Source organism: Neophocaena asiaeorientalis, unplaced genomic scaffold (assembly GCF_003031525.2).
Source record: "Neophocaena asiaeorientalis asiaeorientalis breed wild unplaced genomic scaffold, Neophocaena_asiaeorientalis_V1.1 scaffold130, whole genome shotgun sequence".
NCBI classification, from domain to species: domain Eukaryota; kingdom Metazoa; phylum Chordata; class Mammalia; order Artiodactyla; family Phocoenidae; genus Neophocaena; species Neophocaena asiaeorientalis.
This window is the reverse complement of record NW_020173397.1, coordinates 11,629,919-11,649,402: the sequence shown is the minus strand read 5'-3', so window position 1 is coordinate 11,649,402 and position 19,484 is coordinate 11,629,919. Positions and strand designations below refer to the sequence as shown.

The window sequence follows — 19,484 nt, the reverse complement described above, 5'->3', positions numbered from 1 at the left end:
AAAATTTTAAAAGCAGACAGAGATGACCAAACGTTTACACAAAAACAATAACAGTGTCATGTGCATCTATAACACACCTAAAAATAAAACGTATGACACTGACAGCATAAAGGCTGAGAATGAAGAAATAGAAATATACTGTTATAAGATTCTTGTACTACATGTGAAATCGTACAAGATCACTTGAAGGTAGACTTGATAAGTTAAAGATGTATACTATAAACCCTAAAGCAATCACAGAAAAAATAAAATGAAGAGTTACAGCTAGTCATCCAACAAAGGAGATAAAATGAAATCACAAAATACTCAATAAATCCAAAAGAAGGCAGAAAAAAGGAACAAAGAACAGATGGGACAAATAGAAAACAAAGAGCAAGACAGACAAACTTAACCATGTCAATAATCACAGTAAATGTAAATAATGTAAACAACCAGTTCAAAGACCGAGATGGATAAATGGATAAATAAAATGGGTAAAAATATCAAGATGCAATTATATGGTGTCTGTAAGAAATTCACTTTAAATACACAGACACAAACAGTTTACAATTAAAAGGATGGGAAAAGACTTACCATGTTAACACTGATCAAAAGAAATGTGAAGTGGTTATATAAATATCAAAGCAGACTTCAGAATAAAGAATATTACCAGGATAAAGAGGATCATTCTATAAACACAGTCAAGAGGATATAGCATTTCTAAATGTTTATACCCTAATAACAAAACTTCAAAATACATGAAATGAAAACTGATAGAACTTACAAAGAGAAACAGAAAGATCCACAGTCATAGCTAGAAATTTCAGTACCTCTCCGTCAATAACTGATACAGGAAGTAGACACACAATCAGCAAGAGTAGTAGACTTAAACAATACTATCAAATTGACTTGGTTAACATCTATAGAACATCCATCCAACGACAGCAGAATACACATTCTTCCCAAGTGCAAATGGACCACTTACCAAGACGAAGCATATTCTGGACCATAAATAAGTCACATTAAATTGAAAAGAATTTAATTTACACAAAGTGTGTTTTCTGACCACCGTGAGATTTAATTAGAGGTAAATAAAAGATCCCTAAAAGTCCCCAAATTTCTGGAAACCAAACTATACTCTTCTAAATAACAATGAGCCAATGAAGATATATCAAGAAGGAAATTTAAAAATATTTACAAATGAATGAAAATGAAAACACAACATATCAGTATTTGTGGAATACAAAATCAGTACTTAGAAAATGTTGCTGTAATAAATGCATATATTAGAAAAGAAACATCTTTAATCAGTGATCTCAGCTTTCATCTTAAGAGACTGGTATATGAAGAGCAAATTAAACCCAAAGGAAGAAGAAAGGCAATAATAATGATAAAATATAAACTAATAAAGATCATAGCAGAAATCAATGAAGTAGAAAAAAATTTCAAATCATTGAAACCAAAAGCTAATTCTTTGAGAGGCTCAATACAGATAAACGTCTGGCCAGAATGATAAGAAATAAAAAAGAGAGAAGACACTATTTATTAATATCAGGATCGAGAGAGGCAATACCACTATAGACTGCACATATTAAAAGGATAATAAGAAAATATGAACTATGGCTATAAATTGGACAACTAATAAAAAGGCACACAGATTGAAAAGGAAGAAGTAAAGCTATCTTTATTAGCAGATGATCTATAAAGTAAACCTGATGAAATCTACAAAAAAGTTACCAAAAGTTATAAATGAGGTTAGCAGGATTCAATATCAATACACAAAAATCAATTCGATTTCTATATACTGATAATGCACATTCAGAAATTGAAATAAAAAGACACCATTTACAACTGTATCAAATAATATGTAAGATATAGGGACATATCTAAAAACGACCTGTATACTGAAAACTACTGAGAGAAATTAAATATCATCTAAATAAATGGAGATATATATATATCTTGTTCATGGGTCTGATGACTCAATGTTGTTAAACTGTCAATTCTTCCCACCTTGGTCTATGAATTCATGCAATCCTAATAAAAGTATCAGTAGGGTTGTTTGTTTTGGGTAGAAATTGACAAGCTGATTCTAAAATTTATATGGAAATGCAAAAAACTTAGAATAAATAAGACAACTTTTAAAAAGAACAAAGTTAAGGTTTGTTCTGATTTCAATACACAATTCAAAGCTGCAGTAATCAAAACAGTATATTATTGCCATAAAGGCTGACAAATAGGTCAATAGAACAGAATAGAGTCCAAAAGTAAACCCACACATATACAGATAACTAATTTTTCTTAAAGGGGCAAAGGCAACATAATAGAGAAATGGCACTGGAGCCACTGAATATCCATATGCAAAAAAAGAAAGAAAGAAAGAAAGAACTTCAATCTGAACTTTGTGTCATACATAAAAATTAATTCAAAATGGATAATAGACCTAATGCAATACCTAAAATTCTAAAACTTCTAGAAGAAAACACAGGAGAAAATCTTTGTGACTCTGGGTTAGGCAAAGTTTACTGAGATACAATATCACAATCCATAAAGGAACAAATTGATAAAATAGACTTCAACAAAATAAAAGCCTTTTAGACTTTGAAAGACATGAAGAGAATGAACAGCAAGCCACAGACTGGGAGAAAATATTTGTAATCCATATAACAAATAAAGTACTTATATCCAGAATATATATACTCTGAAAACTCATGAAAAGAAAACAGCAACCCAAAGAAATTGGGCAAAAGATTCAAACATAAAGAAGATATAATGATGGTAAAATAAGCACATAAGAGACACTCAAACATCATATGTCATCAGGGAAATGGAAATGAAAACTGCAATGAGATGCTGCTACACTCCTATTAGAACGGCTAAAATGGAAAAGATGTTGATGTCATGTGTTGACAAGGATATGAAGGACCTAGAAATCTCATAAACTGCTGGTGGGAATTTAAAATAGCACAACCACTTTGGAAAACAGTTTGGCAGAACCTTAAAAAGTTAAATCTATCTACCATATGACCTAGCCATTCTACTCCCAGGTATTTGCCCAAGAAGAAAAGAAAGTATATGTGTATACAATGACTTGTACATGGATGTTTATAGCAGTTTTATTTGTAACAGTCCCCAAACTTGCATAATCTAAATGTTCATCAACAGCTGAATGGATCATTTTGAAATATGTGCACATATCAAATCATCATACTGTACACCTTAAACTTACACAATATTATATGTCAATTATATCCCAGTAAAACTGGGAGAAAAAGGAAAAAAAAAAAACGCACAGGTGAATGCATAAACAATGTAAGGTATAGGGACTTCCCTGTGGTTCGGTGGGTAAGACTCGGCGCTGCCACTGCAGGGGACACGGGTTCAATCCCTGGTCACGGAACTAAGATCCCGCGATCCTGCATGCCATGCAGTGCAGCCAAAAAAACAAAAACAGAAGCAAAAACAAAACAATGTAAGGTATAGCCATACAGTGGAATATTACTTAGCAATAAAAAGCAAAGTGCTATTGATACATGCAGCAACATGGATGAATCTCGAAACAATTATGCTCATTGAAAAAAGACAAAAAGATTATCTACTGTATGATTCCACTTACATTAAACTCTAGAAAATGTAATCTACTGTGAGAAAAAGCAGATCTGTAGTTGCTGGCTATATTCACTATCTTGATTGTAATGATCATTTCAAGGGTATTACTTCTAATAAGACATAGAAAATTATGTAGTCAATTACATCTCAATAAAGCTATAAAAACAACAACAACAAAAACTCTGCTCTTTGCTGAGGCTTACACTAATTAAAGCTGTATGTGTGCAGTGGGCCATCCTTAACACTTTGGGGGCTGAGGGAGGAGTACCAGTACAGGTGTCCTAACCCACAGTCTGACCCCTTGTCCTTCCAGGCCAGCTGTCTCTGGCCACCCCTCAGATTTAGGGTGATATGTATGGACAGAAGGGGTTCCCACCGGCCCTGGAAGCAGGCGTGGGATCTGAGATCCTGAACACTGAGAACATAACCTTGAAGGGAGGAGCTGGGCTCCAGCTGAGCCTATCTTGGCCCACAGACTCCCTGCCGTTGCGCAGGGTATGGTTTGAGGAGGCCAGACTAGAGGCCCTTAAAGCAACGCTTATCTGCAAGGAGCTAAGATAAAAATGGAGAGTGTCTAAAACTTCTACAGCAATCTGACGGACATGGCTGCAACATCCAGGCATGGGATAATTTTTCTAGCAATTCGTGTGTATTGAATTTTACAAAAGCTGTGTATCCTCCACGGACTGGATGGAAACAACAAACCAAAACACAGGTCCCTTGACCACAGGTAACTGAGACTCTGTCTTAAAACACATGGCTTTGAGCAGAAGCCCCTAAAGAAGACTGGTTTTGAATTACGATCAATGTAGGCCGTATTCCGTTAAAAAAGATTTCTGGCCTGACTTTTGTGAGGCTTCGATCACAGTCTGCTTGATCCATCTTTGTGTCCTGCTGGGTCATTCCGTGTGGAGTATGAACTGCATTTAAGGCCGTGGTAATTCTGTGTGAGCACAATGCCTCTGTACATGGCGGTCTTCCCAACTCAGAATTTGAGAAGAACTGCCTTTCTTTCTTTCTTTCTTTCTTCTTTTTTCAGTTTATTTGTTTGGTGGGGAAGGATATGTCAAGGAAAAAGATTATGTCCCTTTTTTCTCCATTTGAACATGAGAACAAAGGCCCTGCCATTGCTCCCTCCTTCTCCAGTCCCTCTGGAGTCTGCCACTGACCATAACAAATGGGGCCCTTACCTTGTGCACACAGGCCTTTGCATTCAGGAAAAACAGCTCCACGGTGGTTTTATCCTTCAGGAACGATATGCTCTCAATGTAAAACCTGAAAAACAGTACAGAAGTTTGTTCCTTCAGATTCCTTCCCTTCTCTCTGCAATGATTTCATTTCCTCATGTAGTTTCTTGCAGAGAATTTTCAGAAACTAGGGGATGGTTGTGCTTTACTTCCCTCTTTAAAAGCTATCTGCAACACATATGTACAGCTGTGTGTATGTATGAATCCATGTGGATATGCAGATAACATCTTCTGCAGAAGGCTTTTGTGTGTTGGAAGGTGAATTAAAGAAAAATCCAGAATGGTCACCAACTACAAAGCCAACTTTACTCTTGGTTGCCCATTCCCCGACACACGTTCTGGGAGCTCAGAATACCTGAGACAGCTTCGAAACAAAGCCCAGTTGAGCTCTGAGGGCTGAAAACAGAAGTCTGCTGAGTAACCACTACTAAATAATTGAACCTGGAGGCCTGTGGCTCTGTCATTTTCAGACCCAGGGTGGGTGTGAGAGCCCCACGTTTACCTCGCCCCCATCCACCAGGAGAGTTTCAATCGCACCCTCCCTCCTTTCCTCTCATCCTTCCAGGCTCCAGGCTTTCCCTCTGGCTGGAAGCTGAGCTCTTGTACTACTTAATATTGGTCTTTCTCATGCAAATCAGGGCATCCTGGGCCTCGCTCCCTCCACTGCCTTTTCTGGGCCTTTGCTCGCTCAGTCTATGAGGCCAGGTCCCTCTTTTAGAAGAGAGCTGACGACCAGGAGGTGCGGAGGGGAGGAGAGTCTTGTGTTTTCCTCATCCCGTCCTGTGGAAGCTGGCTGGTGAAGGCTGGCGCTCTGGCATGGGTGAGTGCGCCAGCTGAGGCCTAGAAGGTTTTCTCTACTGTTGGAGCCCCACTGATGAATAATGCATGAAGAGACTTAATACCCAAAGAGAGCTCACAGCTAGGGTCCTGGAAGAGAACTTGCTCTCAACTTGGTGAGAGGCAAGATAAACCCGGACTGAAGTGGCACGGGGCGGGGGGAGTCTTGTCCTTAGCTCTGCAAAATCCTGACAGGCATTGGGCATTTGCTTTTTTTATTTTTTCCTCCCTTTCCACAATAAGGAAACGTTTGAGAAATAAATCCAGCAGCTTAAAAAGGCCGTGAAAGATTTTACCACTGAGACGGTAAAATCATTTGAAAAATTCCACCCTTAATGCTGAATCATCAAGGGAAGTTCCAGAAAGAGAATAAATCCTTTATATTTTCACTTACAAGGGTTTATCTCACCTATGAGTGAGCTTAATGAAGATTCATGAGTGTTAGGTGTGTGAGAAGGGAAAGTTAAGGATTAAGGCAGGAGGGGGAGAGGAAGAGTCGGAGGGTAAAGCAGGCTTGGGAATACGAAACATATAGAATATGTAGTCCCAGCTCCATCATTTATTAGCTGTGTAGCCTTGGGCAAGATCGTTAGCTTCTCTGTGTCTTTTCTAAAATGGGTGTTATGACTGCACTTACCTCACAGGGTTTTGGAAGGAGTAAATGAGATAATAGAAAAGGATGTAAAACAATAAAAACTAACAGTTGTTAGTAAAAATCCATTTTCTGGAATTTAATGCTATATGGCCTGGGGGATGTGGCTTAAGCTTTGAGTCTAAGATCCTTTGTCTATAAAGGGGGGATGATGATGGCCCTAGGAGGACCGTTATGAAGTGCCCACGACAGTGCCTGGCACGAGGTAGGAATTCAAGAAATCCTAACTAGTGTGGCTTGGCAAACCTTGCATCATGTTTAAAAAAAAAAAAAAAAAGCTGATAGGACACAGTGGGATTTGAACTATATCTGAAGGCTAGGAAAAACTACAGGATTCTATAGGATAAAAAGAAATCCAGGTGGAGAAAATACAATAGGTAAATAGCATCTCTGTGGTAATGTGATAAACATTCATAATTTGGCTTTCGCCAAGAGTTAGTTATAATCTGAGTATTCTCCCATCAGTTTTGGCCTCCTGGCCATGGCCAGACAGACCAAGGACAGTCACCTGACTCAAAGGCAACCAGTCCGTAAGCTGGTGAGCATCCTATGAGGTGGGCTGGGGAGAAGAGAGATCAGCCCATCAGAGGCTCCTTATACGGGGTAAGGAACGGACAAACCCATCAGGTACGGTCTCTTAGAGAGGCTGAGAGATGAGAGAGACAGGTCAAGAGGGAAACAGTGGAGGCAGAGAAAGGCACCAAGATTAGCGAGTCCCTGCGACGGCGGATTCAAGGCCTGCTGCCGCCATAGGACTGAGATGACCTGTGCAGCTAAGCTTCCTGAAGGACCTTCTGTTTCAACTAGGTGGTGATGGTTTTGCCCTGCTTCCTTTGTTTTTACAAGTATTTTTATCTGTCAACTGAGATAAGATGGGCAGGTTTTTGGTGGGCAGCCTGAAAGTGCAGCAGCAGGATCACAGCTAATGTTTCTTGAGCTCTTACTTATGTGCCGGGTCGCATGCTGAGTGCTTTCCACACGTTGTTTCATTTAATTCTCACAACAGCCCTGGGAAGGAGATACCTATCATTATTCCCATTGTACAGATGCAGAAACTGAATTCAGAGATCCGCCTACATGCACAGGCAGGAGGAGGTCTCGATCTGGGTCCCTCTGACTCCACGCTTTTCAGTGGAACCTCCTCCTGACTGCCTCTCTTGTTTACTCAACTAGAATGATAAGGAAAGCTCAGCCCTAAATAATTGTGTGCAGAAACAAGTAAAATAGAAGTACGTTTGTTCTCTATTGTTTCAAAAGTCAGAACCAGGGCTTCCCTGGCTGGTGGCGCAGTGGTTAAGAATCCGCCTGCCAAGGCAGAGGACACGGGTTCAAGTCCTGGTCTGGGAAGATTCCACATGTCACGGAGCAACTAAGCCCGTGCAGTGAGCCTGAGCTCTGGAGCCCACGAGCCACAGCTACTGAGCCCGCGCGCCTAGAGCCCGTGCTCCACAACAAGAGAAGCTACTGCAATGAGAAGCCTGCGTACTGCAACGAAGAGTAGGCCCCACTCGCTGCAACGAGAGAAAGCCTGCAAACAGCACCGAAGCCCTAACACAGCCAAAAATAAATAAATAAAATTTAAAAATAATAAAAATTAAAAAAAAAGTCAGAACCAGATCAGTGGACCAAAAAAATACAAGGTGATAGATTTTGGATCAACCTATGAAACACCTTTTAGAAAGTTAAAATAGTCTTGGAAGGGTCTTCCTGCCCTATAAGAGTCCCAGGTCAGATTAGGAGAACTCAGGGTCTGTTATCTATGCCAAGATTTGGTGATTCTTTTACTTATTTCAATATATATCTCTAACAGAGAGGGATCGTATTAAAAGCATAACCTATGGGGAGGGGGAAGGGTAAGCTGTGACAAAGTGAGAGAGAGGCATGGACATATATACACTACCAAATGTAAGGTAGATAGCTAGTGGGAAGCAGCCGCATAGCACAGAGAGATCAGCTTGGAGCTTTGTGACCACCTAGAGGGGTGGGATAGGGAGGGTGGGAGGGAGGGAGACGCAAGAGGGAGGAGATATAGGGATATATGTATATGTATAACTGATTCACTTTTTTATAAAGCAGAAACTAACACACCATTGTAAAGCAATTATACTCTAATAAAGACGTAAAAAACAAAAGCATAACCTCAATGAATTTTCACACTAGCAAAGTTCATAATTCCTTAATGTTTAAGATTCTGATCTTCATTCACATTTTGCCACTGTCTTCAAAACTTTTTTTTGCTTGTGTTACTAAATAAATAAATCTGCAATGGTCTTTAGTGGGAGTCACATATGCAAAAGCCTTAAGGATCGCCAGCTGGATATAAAACAGCTGAGCACGTTCCTTTTACTCAGCTGGAACTCCTTCTGCAAGGTATGAGCATGTGATCCAAGCTAGACCAGTCAGATTCTTTCACCCTGGAATAGAAATACGATTACAATGACCCATCGATCAAAGATCGTTGGAGCCTATCGTTCTGCCAGTGGTACTCAGATGAAACTGTCCATTGGTTTCTGCTCCCTAGATCCCTGCAGAGCCTGGATTCCTATCTTTTCTGAGGCTTTGTTAGTCCAGTTTTCCTTCAACTCTGTTAGCCGCAATTGGTTTCTTTTGCTGGAAAGCAAAGAATCCAAATTACTGGATACTAGAGGGCTTCCCACGAGCTAGGGACAATACAGAGGGCTCTACACGCATCATCTCATTTAACTTCAGTACAAGCAGATGCCAGAGGTAGCAAGTTATGAACCTATCCTGTCTTACAGATAAGAAAACTGAGAAATAGAGATGTAAAGTCAACTTCCCCAAGCCACACAGGTAGAAAGTGGTGGAGCCATGATTCAAACTAAGGCCTTCCAGACTTCAAAGTTCATATTTCAAACCAATATGATAGGTTGCTTTCCTACAGTAACAATCACAATGAAGTATAAAATGTACACAATGCCATGGGGCCCAAGGGAGGAATGCCATTAAATCAGCTTATGAATCAAGAGGGAGAAGGCTGCCAAACTGAAATCCAGAGAACTAAGTGTCACAGGACACGGTGTACCCTCAGACAATTGAGCCGAGTCTTAAAGAATGCATGAGTTCACCAGGTAACGAAGGTTGGAAGGGCATTCCAGGGAGAGGGCGTATTAGCCAGGCCTCTTGCCAGTCGGCAAGAATTTAACAAACCATATGCAGGGAGTTGGGTGGCTTAGCACCAAATCAACCTGTGGCTTGTCCAATTCTGCACAGGTACCTTTGTACTAGAAATTGGGTTCCTCTTGTTTCTGAAGCTCAGGTCCCTGACTATATCCTAGTTCCAGTAAACAGGTCCCTATCTTGTTTCCCGCTACTTTCTGGCGATCCGCCCTGTTGCCTTCTACCTTTCTGCCTAGGCATCCGATTACCGGCTCTCTGAATCCATGATCCCATCTCTCCCTCAAGGGAGCCACTGTAATGACTTTATATTTACAGAGGGTATGAACAGTACGTATGTATGGTCCTCCGGGAGAATGGCTCCCCAGGAGCACCTATCAACACGTACCATGAACTGAAAACAAAATCTAGGGCTTCTTAATGAAATGAAACGGACTATGCCAGACATAATATAAAGACCTTTTGTTTCAACCCCTTTTTGGCAAAAGGATATTGTTTCCCTTCTGCGTGCTTACCGTGAGTGATTTCACTAAGATTTTGTGAAGTCAAAGCCCACGGTTCAATTTTCAGCCTCTAAACCAACCCAGGCTTTTGGGGGCTAGGCATATGTTTTGGAGACAGACCTCAAGCAGTTCACCAAGTGTGATTTCTTGAGAATCTGCCTTCTTGAGAAGAGGTATTGTCTCTGCTTTTCGTGTTCCTCCCGTTAGCATTTCCCCCCCCTTTCTTGATGGGACAGGTGTTCACCTAACTGATCATCGGTGATAACAGAACATCAACCTCAACGATATGACATAATTGGCTTGGAGGAGGGGCAGGCCTGTCAGCGAGATGACAACACACGTGTGTCGAAAAGCAGCAGACTCTGGTTGTTTGGGATGGTCTGTCCTTTAATGGTCACTGCCATGTAGTGGCCCATGTTTTCCTCCTATGGCATTTATCCATCACGGTCAAAAGTCAACACCACAGGGAATTCCCTGGTGGTCCAGTGGTTAGGACTCTGAAGTTTCACTGCCACAGCCTGGGTTCAATCCCTGGTCAGGGAACTAAGATCCCGCGAGCTGCATGGTGTGGCCAAAAAAAAAAAAAAAAGAAGAAAGAAAAGGAAAAAAAAATGTCAACACCACAGAGTTGGGGAGATAACTAGGTTAAGTCCAGCCCTAACACTGATCCAGCTGCTTGGCTTCTCCGTGCTTCCCTTTCCTTACTTGCCTCCACACCAGAGACATGAGAGATATTTTTAACGTAGCTTAGAGGGTGGCATGTATTTCAGCGGTCAATGAGCGGTGGTGATTATTACTATGTTATTATTATCTGCCTACCAGGGGGGCTATAACAAAAGGTGCACACTTAGCTGGGAACCTCCTTAAAACTTCAGCTGTAACAACAAGAATGGAAATTCCAGTTACCTTTCCTAAGCTCTTTCTCTCAAGGAAGCAACATGCTACAGAGATGTCCATTTTGACAGAATGGGAAACCACTCTGAAATGAATACTCTTCTGACCACTTTATCTCCCCAACTGGGCATATTTTCTTTGTTTTCCAGAGTCTTTGCTGTGTCTAAGCGATAGCATCAAAGAAGGCGAATTGGGCAAGAATGACTCAATTATTTCGCATTCTGAACAATGCTGACTTGGTGACTGGCGTCCCGTAAGGGCTGCATTCAAACGCCTCGTTCCAGGTTTCGTTTAGTTACTGTAGGTAGTTTTAGGCACTCACTGCAGCCACCTGCCTAAGTAGATTTCTTTCAGGTCCTAATCCACACCCCGAGCAGGGAGATCTGTATTTATTGCTTGTAATGACCCTGCAACCTCATAGTCCTGCTTTATAATGCACGCTGAAGACAGCGCTATAATTTAAGTGTATTTCATTTTCTCCAAACGACGATGCACAACTTCTGAGAGTCCCGTATGTTCCCGTTCATCTCTGGGAGGGGTGAACTCTTGGAAGATTCCCCAAGGGAAGAATTATTTGCTTCTACAATTGTGCTCCCCTGCCAGGAAAACTCTGCCTCACTTCCGAATTTCCAGGCTTCCCAAGGAGAACTAGAGAGGGCCCTCCAGGTGTGAGCCTGTGGAAACCTGCCCTGGCGCTCCTCTCCCACATTGTGACTCTTTCCGAGTTCTCCAGGGAACAGCTGGAGGCCCAGGAGGGTAAGGGCCTTGCTGTGACCTGTCTGAATGGGGAGGGAGTCTTCTGCCCCAGGCAATGTGAAGCATTCGGGTCCGTGGTGAATTCCAAGTGCTTGCTTCAAACTGCAAAATAGCCGGCTCCCGTCCACCATGAGCAAAGTAGGGACAGATGCTCTGAGAAGGAGACAGGAAGAGGCAGGAGAGGTTAACTTTGCAGGGAGGGGATGGCTGGGACTAGTGAATGATGAAGACAAATGATGAATCTTCCACCCAGTGCAAAAGTGAGTGGGTCAGACCCAAGCCAGACAGTCTCCAAACTTCCATATTCAGTAGCCGTATATCACATTAAGGAATTTTTTACCCACTGAACATGTGGTTGAGGCAGCCTCTCTTAATTATATCATAAAAATAGTTAACATTTATCGAGGGTCTTCGTTACATGTTAACATGCACAATCCTCCAACAACCCTGTGTATTACCACAAGCTCCTATTCCATTTTCTACGTGAGGAAAGAGGCCCACAGAGGGTGCCAAAGGCCACACAGGTAATACACGGGAGAGTTAGGGTTAGAACCCAAGAGCAATGCTAAAGCATTGGTTCTTAAGGGATGGAGTGAAGTGCATCTGGTCATGTTGAAGACGTTTTTTTGATTGTCCTGACCTGGAGAGTATTCCTGGCATCTCATGGGTAGAGGCCAGGGGTGCTGCAAACATCCTACAGCACAGCATGGCTCCCTTCAGTGAAGAATTCCTTGGCCCCAGAATTCCCTGGCGGTCCCGTGGTTAGGACTCTGCACTTCCACTGCAGGGGACACGGGTTCTATCCCTGGTCAGGGAACTAAGATTCCGCATGCTACACAGTGTGGCCAAAAAAAACAAAAAGAATTACTTGGCCCCAAACGTCAATAGTACTGCTACTGAGAAAGCGTGCATTAGAGGCCAAGCATTGAACTTCTGTACCCTACGACCTTTTCACCCATCATAATACTAATGCTTTCCTTCTGCCCTTTCAATGTCACCCTGAGGACAGATTACAGAGAAGACTGAGCAGATTCCCATAAACACTGTCTGATATGTGATTGCGGAGCACACAGAAATATAATTCTGTAAGAAACTGGAATCGGGGGCTTCCCTGGTGGCACAGTGGTTAAGAGTCTGCCTGCCAATGCAGGGGACACGGGTTTGAGCCCTGGTCCGGGAAGATCCCACATGCTGTAGAGCAACTAAGCCCGTGCGCCACAACTACTGAGCCTGTGGTCTAGAGCCTGCAAAGAACAACTACTGAGACTGCATGCCACAACTACTGAAGCCCATGTGCCTAGAGCCCGTGCTCCACAACAAGAGAAGCCACCACAATGAGAAGCCCGTGCACCGCAACGAAGAGTAGCCCCCGCTCACCACAACTAGAGAAAGCCCGCGTGCAGCAACGAAGACCCAACACAGCCCAAAAAAATAAAATAATAAATAAATAAATTAGAGACTGGAATCAGGATTGAGTTTTGAAGGATTCTGTGTCTTTCTGGAACTCTTATATGAATCAGGATGGTGCCTCCTCAAAGACGAAGGCCCCTTACCAACTGCCTGGAAGTTCAAGAATGGGTTAGGCCAGGAGGTCATGGTCAATATTAAGGCAACTAACAGACTTTTTCCCCAGGTTCCGGGATATCGTTCAGATGGAAGTGTGGTGATGTGCAAAGAGCTCTGGCTAACTCACACATCTGCCTCAGATACCTCTGCTGGGCCTCAAGTAGGAGAGATCCGTTATTTCTCGGTGCTTTTTAATCACATTCCTCTGGGATGAGGTGAACTTTCCTGTCCTCTCCTTATTGTAAATTACCTACTCTTTGATAGCTCTAAAATAACTCACGGCTACCCAGTCACAAACATTTTACCTTGTCTTCATTTACCACTCTTCACACTTGCATTTTTAAAAAACTGCTTAATACGTTCACTGTAGGAAAAAATATATATAGACAAGCAAAAGTCATTCCCACAATCATTCTATTCAGAGATAAATTGCTGTTAACATTTTACACTTTTTCCCTACTCCTATCTTTTACTTAAGTGCCATCCTGTGGTCTGCTTCTTTCCCCTAGAATATACTGGGAACTTCTTTCTATATCAATAAATCTATTTCTTCACCAGAATCTTTAACTGTTGGGCTGTATCTCATATATTTGTCTTTCTTAAAAAAATCAGGTGGAATGATGTGGACCCACGAGTTGCAGTCATAATGCTTCCTTGAGTTAAAGGCCGAACGTTCCAGAACCAGGCCAAGGGGTGCTTTTAAGACAGAAAAAAGTCTTTCAAAGGTTCTGTGTTTGCAGCAACTTTGACAGAAGGTTAGTAGTCTTTCCCCACATCTCCTGCTAGGACTCTCCACACGCGGCAAATTCTCACCCGTAAGCGTCACAGACAGACAATACTTAGGGTACCTCTGAGTGGCCACTTACAGTCTTAGCGCATAGTAAAAGAGAACTGGAAATAGGAGGAAGAAGAGAGGGGAAGAGGAGAGGGAGAACCAGAAAGGAAAGAAAAGCAAGAGGTAGTCCGATGAATAAGGGGGGTAAAAGACCCAAGATCCTGGCGTTTTGTGGAGCTGGGTGGTACCAGCCAGAGCCACCTCGGCTTGCCCGCCCCCGAGGGGATGGGAGCTTTTCCAATGAGGTCACACGCAGTTCCCCTGCCACCCCCTGAGAATTAAATGCCTGTTTGCTCACTATCAAGCTTTTCAAATGCTTACATCTGGGCTGCATTACCAAAGAGGCCCATGTGTTTGTGGATGATAATTTACAGCAGCAGATAACAACCCTGGGGCTGGAGGAGTCCCCCAGCAGCCTGGAGGAGTTTGGATTCACAGGGAAACAGAGGATGGGTTAAATGAATTATGATGCATAAATAAATTATGGGGCATCTATACACATATGTGTTACACACAGAGTGAGCACATATCATTGAGATTTTATAACTAAAGCACAGACAAAGGTTTAATCCTGCAGCTCATAAAGAGAGAACTAAGTGCATTCACCTTAAATGTTTTCTTCCTTCCATGCAGAAGAGGCATGTGTTTCTGAGCTGCTGCCTGCATCCTGGGGGATATGAACTGGGAGAAAAGTCTTGCCCTGCAAATCTGTGGGACCCCAGTGTTTAGCTCAGGAATCAATGAGACAATACAGGTCAAATATCTAACCCAGTGCCTGCCACAGGGTTAATGCTACATTTCAATAGAGAGGAAACTTCTGGAGAGCAAAACTGTATGGTATTTTTCTTTTTCATAAAGGCTACAATTAAAAAAATGACATTTTCTTATATTTGTATAATATTCTGCCAAGTTATTTTGTATCCCCTGATCCCTTTTTAATTCACAACCAACATGCCCAAGATCCCATTTACCGTCTCCAGCGCACGGTATCAGAATCTGGGCCAGGAATGCAGAGGTTCTGGGGGTTGGAGGGGTGACTGTTTAAACATTTTCCTACAGTGATTCAGATATGCAACCCCTCTCCTTCTGGGGGAGCTCTGAATGCAATGTCCCTTTTCATCTGATGTCTTTTATTACAGCGATCAATTGTTCACTGTAAAAATGCCATCACTTCCTGAAACCATCTTCATTGCTGGCATTTGGATATTTTAATCTTTATTTATTTATTTATTTATTTAGGCCTTGCCTCGTGGCTTGCGAGATCTCAGTTTGCCAACCAGGGATTGAACCCCGGGCCCCGGCAGTGAACGCACTGAGTCCTAACCACTGGACCGCCAGGGAATTCCCCTACATTTGGATATTTTTAATTGTTAGCAATGAAAATAACAGCGATGCACATCCATATCATGCATTACTTCTGTGGGGAATCCTTTCTCCTTGTGTGCTAACTACTCAGCACGTACACACCTTGGTGTCCACGAGTGAGCGACTCTGAGTTCCAGGGCATGCAGCAGTACTTGCTGATGGGAAAGGCAATGACCCCCGTATCAAAAGAGACCATGTGTCTTTCTAGAGGCTTCTATGGTGACCCCGTGTCCAAATACAATCAAATGCTCTTTGGTTCTAGTCTTCAATGACTCAAAAGTGTTGTCACTCCAGGCAACCTGGGGGTGGTGGGGTGGTGGTGGTGATGTCTGCTATGATGTAAGTATGAGCGGCAGTCCTGTTTTCTTAAAAGAGGAGGCTGGAGACCCTCTGAGAGGCCACTGACGTCACTGCGGTGGCTACAGTCCCATTTGTGAGACCTCCAAAGAACTGCAATCCACTCGCTGACCTCTGTCAGTTCACTTAATTCCTTGGTGTGTGCTTTTGCTCTATCATTTCCTTAATTAAATTGGAGTAACAACAAGTCCTTAATTGGAATAATAACAAAGACTATTAAGACCCCAGGGTACTGTTGGGAAGAAGAATTAAGTGAATAATTAAAAACTTGATAAGGGCTTTTAAACATGCAAGTAGTTCAGGGAAAGTTAAGCTAAGTGATTACGGGACACTCGTGAGATAAGTGCTGAAACTCACAAACAGGCAGCAGGCAACTCCGGAATCCCAGGAACTCGCTTTGGAATGACAGGGCCGCCTTATGAGTGACTGTACAGAAGGGAAGACACAGCTTTCTCCCCTGGCATTTTGAGACCAAAAATAGATCAGATAGTAGTGGTCAAAGAACTAGAACACAAACCTGGTGACTAAATAAATGGCACTGAGTAGTTAGGCTACAGAAGCACTACATATGTGCCCAAAGATGAAAGTGTAAGAATGTTAACTGCAAGCTACATCTTAATAAAGTCACTGGAAACAGCCTAAACGCTTAACAGCAGCCTGGATAGCTAAATTATGAAAGTGCAAAGAAATAAAGTGATTTTTATATACCCAAGGAAAGATCTCCAGGTTAAAAAAAAAAAAGTAAGTCACCAAACAACTCATCAGCCTTATTTTTCTCTAAGAAGGGGAGTGAACTGGGGATACGGTGAGGAAGCAGCCTGATGGAGAGTAATTCTTCCTTTTCACTCTATACTTTCATAAAGTTTGAAATGTTTACAGCGATAATATAATTGTTTGTGAAAAAAGATTGATTTATGTTGAGCCATTTCCCCTACATAATACGAGATGAAAGCTTCTCTACTCTCTGACCCCTGCTTAATTACTAATATACATTTTTTGCTATTGCTGCTGGTCTGTGTTTGTCTTTTTCTCCATTTCCACGGACACAAGCACTCATATCACACTCTTTCCAGGAAACTCCTATGTTTTTCTGTAGGATTTCTGTGTACTTTTCCATACATGCTACGCTCCTGGACAAATCACCATTATGCTACCTCCTTCCTGGGTTTTAAAATTGTGACTTCTGGTGGTAAGAAAGAAATTCTAAACAAGATTTCAGAGCAAAAAGCAAAAAAACAAATTGGGGGCCGTCAGCGCTTTATTTACTTCATAAGGAGCAGCCTCTATCCACGATGACCATCAATTCATGTTAAACAGAGACTTAAAAAGAAAAGGCCAATCAGGACATCTTATCACACTTTTGGATTTTAAGGAGCATAAAGAAGTAAAAAAAAAAAGAAACAAGGGTTTGTGGAAATTGACATGATATTGTCAGGTAAATATACTATAACCAAACCCCACCCCGCCCCAAAGAAAGACAAAAAGCCTCCACCCTCATGTCATAAAACAAAGCATAGTTCAACATCCAAAAAATAACATAAGCTCAGAATTTAGGGTCCATTCTTTAGGTTAATCCAGCTTTATGAAAACATATTTAGATTTATGGGAAATCTCCTACCTTAGCTTATTTTATCACATTTGGCTTCAGACCAGGAAGACAAGATTTATCATGAAAATATATCAAATTCAGGATAGTGGGGAGAGGGGCTACTACATAGGAAGGGGCTTTCAGCAAAACTGTTGACTTTTTATTTCTTAACCTAGGTAAGGAACATGGGCGTTACTCTTTATAACATTTTATTATCTTACAGTGTGAATAATTAATGTGAAAAAATATTTCCATCATCGGCTGGCTTTAAGAAATCACTGATTTAGTTGAATATATCCACTGCAGGAGGAAATAACTGAGGCCAATATGTATGGTTAAGTGACTTGCCCAAGCAGAGCTCAGAGAACAAATCAAGTATTCCTTCCCAGCAGTCTCTTCAGGAAAGCAGAATTCAGATTTCTGTACTGTTAATTCTTTCCATGAGCATTTGTTTGCATTTTATTGTCTATTCCAATTAAGGTGTGAAATTGTATAAAATTCAATTATTTCCATAGTCTCTAGAAAACATTCCTACATAAAATGTAAGAGTAAGTGTTTGCTATATTTCAAATTATAAAAATCTAGAAGTATGTTGAATCAGAAACAGGTTTATGTATTAAAATATATTACTTACGTTTTTCAGCTTTAAATGGATTCAAGGGGCTTTGAGAACTAAAGGAAGGTGATGCTATACTTCATCTTCAAAGGAAACAGTTCTACACAGTATCTATGTTAACTTGTTCCCCAGACTAAGACAGCAAAGAATCTCTTTCACGTAATAATTTTTTGATCTGTCCCTTCTTTTTTTAAAATTCTCTGACTCTGATCACCAGGAATTTTTTTTTCTAAAAAAAAAGAGGCAGGTGGTGATGGTAGATGTGTCTCTGGTTACATACCTCACAGAAAAGTACAAAACGGTTGGGCCTGGTTTCTTGGGCAAATCGTGGTCAAGAACTCGGTGGTCTAACTGTAGCCAGTTCTGCTGACCTCTGTAAGAGTAAAACAAAACAAGAAAGATTAAACAGAAACCCAGAGAAAGGTTTAATAAACACTGTGTTGGCAGAGCTGTGCGGTAACAGTTATTCTCACACATTAATGGTTGGAGTATAACCTGTTACAACCACTGATGAGGCCAATTTGGCAATTTCTATCAAAATTACAAAAGCACCTGCCTCTGAACCAGCATTGTCATTTCTGGGAGTTAATCAGGATAAACCTGCACATGTGGAAAATAGCCTATGTATAAAGCCACTCACTGTAGCATTGTTTGTAGCAGCAAAAAGGCTCACAACAACCTAAAAATCAAACAGGGTATTGTTTAAAAAAACGAATTTAAACAGCAATGAAATACTATGCAGCCATACCAAAGATCAAGGGTATCTTTACAAACTTATTGTGAAAAATTTTCAAAATATGGTGTTAAATGAAAAAGCAAGATGCATGACAGTGAGTATAATATATTGCCATTTTTTAAGTTAAAAAAAGAATAGCTAGACATATGTGCATTTATATGTATAAAAATATCTCAGAGAGGATACATCATGAAATGAACAAGAAACTGAAAACACTGGCTGCCTTTGGAGATAAAAAACTAGGTGATATTAAACATATTACTCCTTAAATCCTTATTAAATATAAAGTCTGAAATATTTTAGATAGTCAAGAAGGGAAACTTTTTTTTTAATGAAAACAGACAGACACAGGTAACAATACTATACCTTTTATAAAAATATGGGGTCGACACACTACTATGTATAGAACAGATAACTGATAAGAACCTACTGAATAGCACCGGGAACTCAATTCAATACTCTAATGACCCACATGGGAATAGAATCTAAAAAAGAGTGGATATATGTGTATGTATAACTGACTCACTTTGTTGTACAGCAGAAACTAAAACAACATTGTAAATCAACTAGACTCCAATAAAAAAATTAATTAAAAGATAAAAATAAAAATATGGGGTCAGGGCTTCCCTGGTGGTGCAGTGGTTGAGAGTCCGCCTGCCGATGCAGGGGATACGGGTTCATGCCCCGGTCCCGGGAGATCCCACATGCCGCGAAGCGGCTGGGCCCGTGAGCCATGGCCGCTGAGCCTGCGCGTCCGGAGCCTGTGCTCCGCAACGGGAGAGGCCACAACAGTGAGAGGCCCGCGTACC

At 41.4% G+C, this 19,484-nt stretch overlaps 1 protein-coding gene across 5 annotated transcripts in view; it reads right to left on the bottom strand.

The window, feature by feature from the left end:
- FRMD4B (FERM domain containing 4B) overlaps positions 1 to 19,484 on the bottom strand; it is a 229,090-nt gene that overhangs the window by 93,910 nt on the left and 115,696 nt on the right. For all 5 annotated transcript variants that reach the window (XM_024747081.1, XM_024747077.1, XM_024747078.1 and 2 more), the window contains exons 4-5: positions 18,220 to 18,312; positions 4,779 to 4,863 (exon numbers count right to left, since the gene is read on the bottom strand). In XM_024747081.1, the coding sequence (XP_024602849.1) occupies positions 4,779 to 4,863; positions 18,220 to 18,312 (178 nt within the window). The remainder of the gene's footprint in view (positions 1 to 4,778; positions 4,864 to 18,219; positions 18,313 to 19,484) is intronic.